This window comes from Vanessa cardui, chromosome Z (genome assembly GCF_905220365.1).
Source record: "Vanessa cardui chromosome Z, ilVanCard2.1, whole genome shotgun sequence".
Lineage (NCBI taxonomy): Eukaryota > Metazoa > Arthropoda > Insecta > Lepidoptera > Nymphalidae > Vanessa > Vanessa cardui.
In genome coordinates, this window is record NC_061154.1 from 2,256,382 (window position 1) to 2,269,923 (window position 13,542).

The window sequence follows — 13,542 nt, forward strand, 5'->3', positions numbered from 1 at the left end:
TTTATTTTATTTTTTCACGAATATTAAAAAAGGAACGTTCCATATATTTCACAATTTTTAATCTTCATAATATTTTTTTTTGTGATTATTACTTGTCTGTTAAAAATATATTGCCAGTCTAACATTTCGCTTTACACGATAATTGTGTTATTATGAAAAATTTTCATCCTTACCCACAAAAAGAAGATATTATTTGTGTATTGATAGAATCTTGATAGATTTTACTATGTATGATTTCGGTAGCATATTAAGAGATTTAAAATGAAATACCAATCTTGATGTGGAATCTGCTGAAAATATTGAACTAGTCCTATGAAAATTATTATTTCAATTTACCTGAAGTAATGAAATACAATATAAATAGCAACTACTGTGATAACTAAATTGCACGTGTGACATTTATATTTAGATAAAAAAAATCTCGATATAAAATTTTTTGGCCTATATATAAAATTATTTGGTAAACTTACCTATGTATTTCGTTAGTTCATAAATGAGATAGAATTTCAATAAATAAGCATTTACAAGTTATGTTAAATAAAATGGTTTATTACATCAATGTAATTAAATGATATATACTACTAAGTGTCCTAAACTGTGTATAGTACGACACAACTTAGATGTAGCATCGGCAAAATTCGTAAAACCGATCACATCCAAATTGAGTACGCTATCCCAAATTATCAATATTTATTTTTCATGCGAATATGATCTTTACACAAACGTAATAACTTGTAATATCATATGACCTAATATATTCGTCAATTTGACGCGTCGATTTACATGCACTTGCTTCTTCTGACGCGTGAATCTATAGCGACGAATAGCGTCGAATGGCGCGATAGGGAGCTATTTCTATTGGTCGTGTAAATCGGTAGTAATCGGTTTTATTGTCATTCCATTGCATTTTCCTATGCTACATCTAATTTGTGTCGTACAATACCTAATCGCTAGTGTTGAAATTTGTTGCTTAAATTTTTGTACACACACATACAAGTGAATTTTAAAAATAGATCGTAAAATAAAAAAAAAATTATGAACGAAGTTGAAAACATAATTTTCATTGTTATTTATTGCTGTTCACTTAAATATCTGATAATTGTCAACATAAACAGATAACGACGAATTTATTTCGAAGTAAATAATTAAATAATTTATCCAATGATCGATTGATTCAATTTTATAAAACATGCAGACTAATTGTTATGATTGCGAATGTATATAAACATATTTCATTGCGTTTATTTATCATTTAAATGAAATAAACTAATCTGTTAAATTAAATGATAAGATTCCAAGAAGAGAAACTTACATTAGAGTACTGGACACTTACTTTATACTTTATTTAGTTTGCAATGCACTTAGTTTTTATATCAGTGTAAAACATGAAGCATTGCTTTGTACGGTTTGTAACAACGATAAGACTATTTCATACTTAACAATCAATTGTTGTTTGTCGGCTCGTGAACAGCTGTTGCAGTTTCTTCGTGTTTCCTCGTCTGTAAATAAACTGTTATCATCCCGTTGACGGTTCTAAGCTGCGTTGCGGTTTTCCACGAATCAGATTACAATTATAGAACACGAGCAAAATCGCCAATCGTATGCTCGCTACATCGTGTGCGTTTATATTTAACAAAGTTATCGTTGTAGTCTAAGTTACTGCTATATGTCAGTTAAAGACCAATCAAAATAGGTCGAGCCGTTCCAGATATAGAGCCGGAACAAACAAACAGACAAATACAAACATTATTAAATAAAATATGTATGTTATTTTGGTATATATACCTTGTGTACATACATCTGCATTTAGTAAAAGTGGTTATATTAATATTACAGACACTAATTACATTATATGAATTTAATGTTTAGCCATTATTGGTACACATTCCATGTCATAATATTTATATAATAATATTGTCATAATAGTTGTGCGTTCAAAAAAAAAACAGCGATGTTTTTATAGTGGAATTGTTAAACACGATATGTAATTGTTTGTGCGATACATCATACAATGCGTAAAAGTCGAGATGGCCCAGATGTTTGAATATGAGCATTTTAACTTCTAGATTCATTGTAGAGTCAAAACCAGGCAAGCTACAATGAATTTGCATGTGCTTAATTAATGTTTTCGCTTCGTTCAGTAGAAGGAGAATATTGATGAACCACATTGTAGCAGCCTGATGGCCTTACTTCCAAATTCTCCTCAAACGGACAAGAGGCTTTAGCCCAGCAATGGCACATTTTCGGGCTATTACTTTACTTTACTATACTATATAATATTTGTTATGTATAGCCAGAGTAAGAAAACCTTCGTCAGTTTTCAAATTCATTCCTTTATCGAGTTTTAAAATCTTAGTACCTTTTGGATCTAAACATCAAATAACTGCGACGCAATTTGTCATTTTCGATCGGTAAAGCAGATTATCGCTCATACGTAGCACACGAAAATAGATCTTACGGTGACTAATCTTTTCTTACCCTGACTGTACAAAATGCATGTAATATGTACCATATATAGTTTAAAAGTTTGAAGTACGAATGAAATTATAAAAGGTGTATCATGAGGCTACTCATCAAGAAATACGAGTGTAATGTTAAAAGCGCAATGAATATGATAAAAGGTTACAGTACTCTGTAATACTTACCGAGTTGTATTGTCTTGTTGGGTATCCTCCTTTAGGGAATACGTCGTCGTAGATAATATAAAAATTACAATGCTACAGAGAGCAGTTATAAGACTTTATAGAATAAGGAAATACTATGTTTTTTATTTACTATAAATAATACTTTTATTAAAAACGATTTTTATTTAAAAAAAAAAACTTATTACTTTCCACCTAAAAATGATTGTCGAAAAACAAGATGGCAACACCGTTCCCTGTGTTACCATATTTTATCCATCCAGTAGTCGCATCTTGGCATTGATTGATTGAAAAGGGTCTACGTATAATATATATACATTGAAGGACAAATATAGGAAGCATTGAATCTGGTTTTCTTTTGGGTAACCTTCGAAACCTCACGCATAACTCAAACAAAGTATAAACAAACATAACTCAAAAAATATCAAATATTTTAGAAGTTTTAGCAATGCGTGGACTAAAATATCGAAATAGCTTACCTGTTCAATATAATCCATAGAATTATGTTGAATGGATTATAATCCATAGTACCTACCTATATTTCATTTCGTGAAATTATTCTGAAAACCGAAGTTATGTCGATATCATGTATAATTTTGCGTCCATTTTCCCATTAAAGATGATTAATTGTCGGTCATAAGTAATTTATTAGTATAATATTGATCCTTTATTATCAATCGCAATTATTTCAAAATATATACATATATATACAAACTGTTGATTTGCACATTTCTTCCATACAGTGTGCGAGATTATTTTCATTTATCTTCTGATAAATTCGTATCGTATAAAAGAAATTTCTTATGAAATGACTAGATAAAACTGATAGACATACTTACAGATAACGAAATGACGTCAAAGACCACAAGCGGTATGTCGAGGAAGATCGTTTTTATCACAACGAACAATTATATCAGTGCGTAAATTGGTTTTTTATCGTGTAACATATTCTTTGTAAAAATAAATATGTTCACTGTATGTTATCGTTGACACAAATAACTAAAAGCCCGGAATGATATAATGACATTGTTTATTAGTATATGTTTAATGAACTTTATTGCAAGTATCGTATAGCTAAATATAGTTGGCATGGCAACAGTCGACCGACCGTCTTAACACATATACTATCGACTTACTCGTGAACGACACGATTATGTTAAGATTAATTTGAACCCTAGGAAGGCATGCCTCATTGGCGACAGAGTCTAAGAGCCCCCGCAGACTAAACAAGTGTCGATATTGCAGTCAAGATTACAATGATCAAGACTTTTAATCGCTGTACATACTTACGCATACATCGGATTTTTCAGAGAATATATGCAAACAAAGAATGTATTATGATTAGTTAATATAATAAAATAAAAAAGTGTTATAATTTTTGATTTCTCCTCAATATCTATTAGCCTAATGACTGGTGGTATAAAAAAAAACTATTAAGTGAATAGTCGGCCGATCAGGTCTGTAGTCTGCGGGGGCTATAAGTCGGAAGTCGTGTACATATAATCACATTTTATTATCAAACATACACGACGCATTAACATTTGGCATAAATAACTTACGTTAAACGACGAACTAAAAATAAAATAAACCCTTATGATAATTCCAAAGTTTTGTAATTCTGAAAGGCTAAAAATCATTTTAGACATTATTTTGGTATCTCAAATCGAGGTTCTTTTAGGCACTGCATTACATATATATATATTTTTTAAAAAGTTAGCCAATTTCTTAGCTACAGTTTCGGACGGCACCACACTGCGCCGCGATATATAGCATCGGAACGTTGCTTCAGTGTGACGTCGGCTTCGATCAGATCTCATTGTATAGCGATAGGTTTCGAGAGTACACTTGCGATGTTCGTCCACCGGGCGTCAATTAACGACTAGTATATAGTAATAACTATACCCGAAACGATCCGGGACATATTGTTTTCAACACTACAACATCAATATCCTGATTATTATATCTTTTTTTTTCACTATTACTATATATGGTTACATGGGCGTATATGATACAAGCAAATAATCTTATGCGGTTTAAGCTTACAGCATATAACGTTTGTTCAAAATTCCTATATATCTCTTTGGAATTATTCATAAACAATTTCATAGACATGAATCACACAATTTTATATATCCGAACGGAAATCGTCGCGAATTATTTAAAAAATCTGCCATTTATATTTACACTGAATTAAATGTTAAAATTAACTAAACAATCGAAACGTATTTATTCGATAGTAACGTAATCATCGAATCAAAGTTTTACTATCGAATAAATTCCGTTTAATCGATTATCGAGTTTTATTTTTATTATATATATACAATTAAAAGACTGAGTTTATATAGTGGACCTTAATAATTTAACAATTAACTCGAAACTTAATCTATATCGCGACACTTTTCCATTCGGACGGATCAATCATTCCATTGTGAATGCAGCATCTACAGATTAGACACAACGTTCTCTGTTCAATTAATTTCACACTCCGAGGTAAATCTACGACATCTAATTAATCCGTGAATGCAAATATGAACACAATTCATATTGCTCTTATTAACATCAGTCTGATTTTAACAATACAAGAGAGAGAGAGAGAGAAAAAAAACAAAATACAATAGTTAGAAAAGAAAAGAAAAAAAAATAAACCAATTTTATTTTTACAAATCACTCCTCATCGTTGCATAGATTAAAAATGTTATATATTTTTTTTAAATCGATGATGTCACGACGAAATACTTTTTTTTGGAAAAACATCCTAACTACTATATGAAATATTCAATATCACCTACGATCATAACAGAATTATTGCTGTAGTTTCCATTGTTAGCGATTTTTTAAATATATTTTTTTTATCGTTATCACTTAAATTAAACAGTTACGACGTTTTTCCCTTAAAATGACTCCACATAGAACACATGAGTTTACAAAATATTTCCTATTAAAATAATTTAATACCAATAGTATTATTGCAATAAATATTTTGTCAGTCTTTGGTTCCATTCCAGTACTTAGCATAATTTTAAATGCTCTATTCCGATTATAATGTTTATTAGCTAAATATAAAAAATTTTGTTCGTTACAATCTCAGGGTCGGTCGGAGACGCATATCATTTGTAGTTATACACATCGGCATTAGTTAAACGTGACACACACACATAGCTACGTTGTGTACCGACAGCAGAAACATTAACAAACTCAAAATTATTTGAGCTAATCTGCAAGACCTCTTTTCAATAAAATTTTTGGTATTGACTATAACAAAGTAATAAATAATTACTACGAGGTTTAGTTTTGTTGATGTATGTGAAACTACAACGGCATTAGTATAACCAAAAGTGCTTTTTAATTATTTATATAGAAACGTTTATAGCAAATAAATTTGCTATTTTTCTGCTGTCGGTACACAAACGTACATTTCCCCCAAATCTCCGCTATGTTTTCATATATACTGAGTACGTATGAACGTTATCAACTGTGGTGCCGATTTCTACATCTAACTGGGATAAAACTAATTTCTACGCCCTAAGAGCTTATAAAACTTCAATACTTTTGTTCTTTTTTTATTGCACATGAATTATCCAAAATCACAGATTATTCCGATAGAGATCTATTAGAGTCTATAAGGTTTATAATTAACGCGTTTTTGTTGGAGGTAATAAGGATAAGTTTGTACACGAAAAAATATAATACATTCAAAATTTTATATAATCCTTTTTTTATAAAAAATAAATATTTTTCAACGGATTTATACACGAAGTCATTAAACAAAACGTCGTCTGTTTAATATCTGAAAACACTTTGTCTTGGCAATATCGAGTTGATCTTGTGTCATTTAAAATCATATTTCTCACGAACACAAATTCGTTTGTAGTTTATAATTCCAAAGTTTTTAATTTCTAAACATAAGATGATAACATACATATCTACAATCATTTAATATTAAAGACAACGAAATCGAACAAATATAATTTTATTTGATTTCATTTATTAATCACAAATTTCATATATAATTTTTTTTCTTTTTAATCAATTAAAAAAAAAACTAGTATAAATTGTTCTTTGAAAATTTGATCCGAGTAAAAAAATTTAAATTGTGTATATCAAAAATAAATAAGCTCCTTTAAAAAATAAACATACTTTGAGGTAATTTCAAAGTTTGTGATGATGTGGTATCTTTATCAAAAAATTCAAAAAGTCCAAATTTTATTATTTTATATTCTTTATAACCATCCAGTCTTGCCTACGAATTCGTTCATTACGATATGCAATTAGTTCTGTATCATAAACTAGCGGTACGTGATATTTGTAGGTAAACTTGAAATGAAGGCTTCACTATGGAGAACCTATACATATGTTTAAAAAAATAACATCATATCGCACCTTTAGAATGAGACTCCACTAAAATTATTAAGCAAAATTAACACCTACGGATATATTTATATATTTTATCAATAGCTTTATAAGCGTTTATAGTATAAAGGATGCTAATATCGAAGCAAAGATGACAGATTACAACAAGAAGAAATTTTGTGTCAAAATCTTCGTAATATACAAGTTAAATTCTAAAGGTGCGGTATATCGACCTAAAATCTATTATAATACCGAGTAACCAGTTTGGAAGAGACAATAATCGTTTCTCGAACGATAATAATTTAAAATGAATTGAAAGGATAAGAAGGATCAAAGTCAGTGTTTTACAAACTTGAGATAAGAACGCCATCTAGTTTGTTTTTACGTAAACTATGTTGTGATGATAAAAGTATCGATATAAAGATTAATCGATGTCCCCGTAAAATCGATATCACGAAAACCATTCTCTTTGGTCTGTCACGAACTTACGTTGTAATAAAATATATTAAAAATAACATATAATTTTTGTGATTTTGCTATGACCTTTGTTTCCCCTTATCCTTCAATTAAAGAAGAAAACTTAACGTCAGCTAACCTCATATAGAGCGAATACTTAAAACGCATGCAAAAAGTATTAAAATATAAGTTTTAAAATTAAACCAATCATAATTGGCGTTACCATAAAAACGAGAGAATTTATCGATTAAATAAATCGAAATCGATTAATTTCGATATCGATATCGATAAAACAAGCAATCGCTTCGTATTTAGAGTTGACCTTGATACTTCGAGGGTTTAAGGACATCGCGGACGTCCGTGTCTAAACAACTGCAGATGTTATGCGTCAGCCGACATCGAACATTGGTTACGCACTCGGAATTCGGAACGGAATTTTGAACAACGTGTCTATGCGAAAAAGAACCTCATATAAACATAAACCTTAAAAAGCAAAACCAATATTAGTTTACTTTGATATGTTCCTCGCTCGTTTACAAACTATAATCGGTGATGTATCGATTCGTTTAATGAACAGCTGATTTAAATTTTTTTATTTTAATATATATTTTTTTTTCACCTAAATTATATTAGTAAAAATAACGAAAATTCCCTAAATGCTGCTAAAGAAAGGATCAGTCTCTCGTGAATACAAATGACGTTCAGGTAAACTATACAACGAGAAGGCACTCTCTCTTTAAATTCTACAGCGTCGCAATATATCGCTTACAAAATAACATCCCGTGCTTTACCGAACACCGAAAATATTTCCAACAAACAAACGGACAGCCGACGGCAGCGCCCGGCTAGTATTACAAATAGATTACAAAAAATTTCACACGTAATTGGACTTGCGTGTTCATTAAAACTTATTAAGTCTTCCTATAATGGAGGGTGCCGTAGTTGTTATAGTTTACCGTTCCTTTGATAATTTGAAAATCAAACCTAGGATGTTTACCTACGTAGCAGTAATGTAACTTTTCAGGCCTCGCTGATCACTCTTCTGGTCTCACTCGGCCAATTGTTCTGGAATTGATACATACGTGTGGTTAGTATAATGTGAATGAAATCTTATGTGTATATACTAAACGCTTTATTGGACTATGACTTTTTCAAGACGAATAGTCTCCTAGGATTGATATAATTTAGATACATATATAGTACGACACAACTTAGATGTAGCGTCGGCAAAATTCGTTAAACCATCCGAATTGAGTACGCTATCCCAAATCAATATACCAATCAATATTTATTATTCATGTGAATATGATCTTTAACCAAACGTAATAACTTGTAATATCATATGATCTAATATAATCGTCAATTTGACACGGCGATTTACATGCCCTTGCGTTCTCGGGTTGAACTGACGCGAGAATCTATAGCGACGAATAACGTCGAATGGCGCGCTAAGGAGCTATTTATATTGGTCGTGTAAATCGGCAGTAATCGGTTTTATTTTCATTTAATTGCATTTTTGGATGCTACTTTTAATTTGTGTCGTACTATACATATGTATTGAAAGTAGGGTTATTAGATTTACTTGTTTATGTTTTTTGTAAATCATCTCAACTAAGGGATATAAGAAAGAGAATTTAATAAACAAGTAATCCTAAATAAAAAACCAAAACGACAAATACACACAGTTGACAGTTGTGTAAGGGTGAATCTTAATATCATGTTGCCGAAATAAGTGCAAATAGGTATGTTGCTTATTTCATCAGGAATAGTTTATATCTGTATGTATCTATGCTAATATTATAAACATGAAAATACTCTTGTCTATCTGTTAATAGTCTCTTTGGTGGCCAAATTTTGGTAGGGAGGTACCACCCACTCACCAGTTATTCTACCAAATAACAGTACTCAGTATTGTTGTGTTCAATATAATCATAACTACAGGCACAAGGGACATAACATCTTAGTTCCCAAGGTTGGTGGCACATTGACCATGTAAGGAATAGTTAATATTTTTTACAGCGTCATTGTCTATGGGTGATGGTGACCACTTACCATCAGGTGGTCCATATGCCCGTCCTCCAACCTGCTATGAACCAATTTTAGACTTCATGAATGTCAAACACCTGATGATGACTAATCCTTAAATTTTCAGCGAAACTGCGGGCCACAGCGCGTTATTCGTAGTATTACTACACTTCATTTTTAAAGATTTCTATGAATTATACATATTCACTAAATCACTAGCTGAACTTGCAGCTTTATGTGCATAAATATTATAAAATTACACCTATAATTTCTACAACATAACAGTCATCCTCTAACCTTTTTAATTAGTCTAGCTAGGATAGCCAGTACTAGTTCACTTTCTTTTGACTATGTCATAATACATTGAAACTTCTGTCGTTGTTCAACATTGAATTGTTTATAAAGATTTTTTTAGTATGGAATAAATAAATTATTATTATTCTTTATCATCCTTTAGCTAAAGAGGTAAAGTTTTTAAAATCGACAATAAAAAGTAGTCAATATTCTCCCTCGTTATTCAAACTATTTACAACACTGTTCTAAAATAGGTAACAGACAAAGTTACTTTCGAATCTATACTATCAGTATGTGTAAGTTTTCAAATTTAACATTACGACCATTAGCAGTGCTAGCTAAACATAAAAAAAAAATGGTAAGTATATTATATATGTATAGTAAGTATATTATTGTATATATATAATATATATATTAGTATTCTATTCTATTCTATATCTCACCGGCCAGCGGCCGTCGAGGTCTGAACCCGCGACTGCCGTCCGGTCCCTTCGGCGCCCGGGCCACGACGACGCGCGGCCCGGCCGAGTCCTCGAGCGATACGGTACGCAGCCTCGCCAGTAGTCGCTCGGGACGCTCGCTGCGGGCTTTCGTTATCGGCTTGCTGCTGTAAATATTGTATCGTTAAGATAAACAAATAATATACATCGATTGTTACCGAATTATTGTGTAAATAAAAGTAGTTAGTTATTCAACTTTAGCATCAGTTTATAATGAATCGATAAACTATTAAATTGGCAAAAGTTTTAATATACTTTAATAGTACTGAGTTTTTGTCACTAGTTGGCAAATAGTCATTTACTTGTAAGGGGGAATTTTTAAGGAAGTAGATGAAATTTCCTTCATCAGTTCTCTCTCATTATATAATTATATTATATGATATCATATACTGTATCTTATATATCTTTAACTCTACAATATTAACTTATTATGAAATTCATATGTAATAACAATCAATTCCAAATAGAGTATGTATGCAATATTACTTTAAAATAAATTAAATGTATTTATTATATATAATAGAATGTGTATCGTATGAGATTAAAATGTACTCAATATACAATTCCGTAAAATTATATTTTCAAAATTAAAGAAAACCTTTGCCAGTTTTTTTTAAGTAATGTTTAAATTCAAATATTAACAAAATATATATTATAGTTATAATCATAAGTATTAATATTCAAATTGAGTAATTATAATACTGTGGCAATACAAAACAATCTACAAAGAAACAAATAGTTGAAACCAATATCTTACCCGACTTTGACAACATTACAAGCTGACGACTTCCCGTTCCTGGGATTGGTCAACATAACAAACTCGACCGAGTCACCAGACTGCAGATCTGACGGGTTGCCGCGCACCTCGGACATGTGGAAGAATAGCCGCCGGTTATCTTCACCCTCTATTGATAGGAAACCAAACCCACCTGTAATTAATGATACCATCATCATTACATAGTACAACTTAGTTTACCGCTGTGTCTCTATGTATGCTTAGATCTTTAAAATTACGCAACGGATTTTTGATGCCGATATTTTTTAATAGATGTGATTCGACAGGAATGTTTTTGTATATAATACATGGACAATATAGTAGTAGTAGTTTCTTGGTGGTAGGGCTTTGTGCAAGCCCGCCCGGGTAGGTACCACCCACTCATCAGTTATTTTACCGCTAAATAACAGTACTCAGTATTGTTGTGTTCCGGTTTGAAGGGTGAGTGAGCCAGTGTAACTACAGGCACAAGGGACATAACATCTTAGTTGCCAAGGTTGGTGACACATGACGATGTAAGGGAATATTTCTTACAGCGTCATTGTCTTTGGATGATGGTGACCACTTTCCATCAGGTGGCCCATATGTTCGTCCGCCAACCTATACCATAAAAACAAAAAACAGACACAAGAAATATCTGTAGTATAATTAGTATCAGCAATGCACCCTTGCGAAGCCGGGGCGGGTTGCTAATTATTATATAAGTCTAGTCGACACCCGCAATAAATTGTAAAATAAATCTATAATCAATTATAGTATTGTGTTTATTCTCCTATAAAAACTTAGAGAGAAGAACTCATGGATTTTTTTAGTACATTCTAGTATAATTCTTGTATTAAAAGTATCTTCAAATTTAAAACATCTTATCAAGATTTTTCTGTCGTTACACGTGAATCCAAAGCTCAGAGTTATGGGATAATTAATTAAATTAGTATATATTCACCAATTATTATGTTAACGGTACATAACCGTGAACATAATTAATAGTAAATAGTCATCATTTTGAATTGGATTTTTTTTTAAACTACAAATTTAATTATTCTATACACAAACATGTCTTTAGATAAGAGAGCATCATACAATATTGGTTTGATCTATTTAATGTATTTCAATAATATTCAGAATTAATTCATTAAACAGTTTATTTATCTTTAATACAATAATACGATCAGAAAATTAATTAATTAAAATCTAATCACGAATGAACTTAGAAAAGGTCACAAATGATGTATCACTGGAAACAATCAATTCGAAACGGTATGTAACTATAATTTAAACTTGACTTTTTGACTTTTCCTATACACTATATATGAAAGAGCTGAGATGGCCCAGTGGTTAAAACGCGTGCATCTCAACCGATGATTTCGGGTTCAAACCCAGGCAAGCACCACTATATATATGTGCTTAATTTGTGTTTAGAATTCATCTCGTACTCGGCGGTGAAGGAAGACATCGTGAGGAAACCTGCATGTGTTTAATTTCATCGAAATTCTGCCACATGTGCATTCCACCAACCCGCATTGGAACAGCGTGGTAGAATATGTTCCAAACCCGCTCCTTAATGAAAGAGCAGGCCTTAGCCTAGCAGTGGGTAATTTACAGGCTATATATGGAAAAATTATTTTAGCAGCCAACGGGGGTTTAAATAGATCACCCGTTACGGAACTTAATTGATTTATTTTATTTTAAGATTGTATGGCGTTACTTACGCTAATCATGCAATCTTAAGTGTAGATTTTTAATATTATAATATCTTAGTATAAAAAAAAATCCTATCAAGTATTTATATAATGAATGTGACGTTTTCGTATGTTTTATGGGTAAGTGTGTATGTTTATTTGGGTTCTTATACTAATCACAAATGATAGAGATTGGTGGAAATATTGCGTTTTGAATTAAAGTTTTATATTATAAGTAAAATTCAATCGAATATAAAGTGTGATATTATAAAATAAAATATAAATAAAGTACACTGTATGTATTTCGTAGGTCGTAGTGAAAATATCTAAATGCACTAAATATGCCACTGAAAGTTATATACCACTGAAAATTTCAAAGGACTTTACGTACACAGCCTTAAATTATCTACTGCACAAAGCACGATTTAGAAACTCCTTCAACTAACCTATTCGACCTTTGTTAATTAAATCTACAAAAATACAAAAAACATCGATTGTTTATTTGAACGCTCATCACTCAATAATTTTAACTAGATATTATCATACAATATAATTCAACATATGTATAACGTAGCACTGTTCCCAACCGGCGGCCTAGTGGCTGTCCAAACCGGTGCGGTTATCATAATGGAAAAGTAATTGTGTGTTACCTCTTCACCCTCGAACCGATATAGGATCTAATTTGTTATACAGTTTGTGTCCCCGGGGAAGGACATAGGCTTCTTTTTTATTCACCCTCAGAGGGTAAAATGTATATAAAATAAAGTGACGGTATCTGTGTTATTGGTTACATTTTATAAATTTCATAGGGGCAAAACCGC

At 31.3% G+C, this 13,542-nt stretch overlaps 1 protein-coding gene across 3 annotated transcripts in view; it reads right to left on the bottom strand.

Moving 5' to 3' along the window:
- Positions 1-3,655: 3,655 nt before the first annotated feature.
- Positions 3,656-13,542, bottom strand: part of LOC124543231 (cold shock domain-containing protein E1) — a 42,192-nt gene continuing 32,305 nt past the window's right edge. For 2 of the 3 annotated variants that reach the window (XM_047121369.1, XM_047121370.1), the window contains exons 14-16: positions 11,025-11,196; positions 10,211-10,374; positions 3,656-8,513 (exon numbers count right to left, since the gene is read on the bottom strand). In XM_047121369.1, the coding sequence (XP_046977325.1) occupies positions 8,497-8,513; positions 10,211-10,374; positions 11,025-11,196 (353 nt within the window). In that variant the 3' untranslated portion in view covers positions 3,656-8,496. The remainder of the gene's footprint in view (positions 8,514-10,210; positions 10,375-11,024; positions 11,197-13,542) is intronic. The other variant, XM_047121371.1, reaches the window with a different exon arrangement.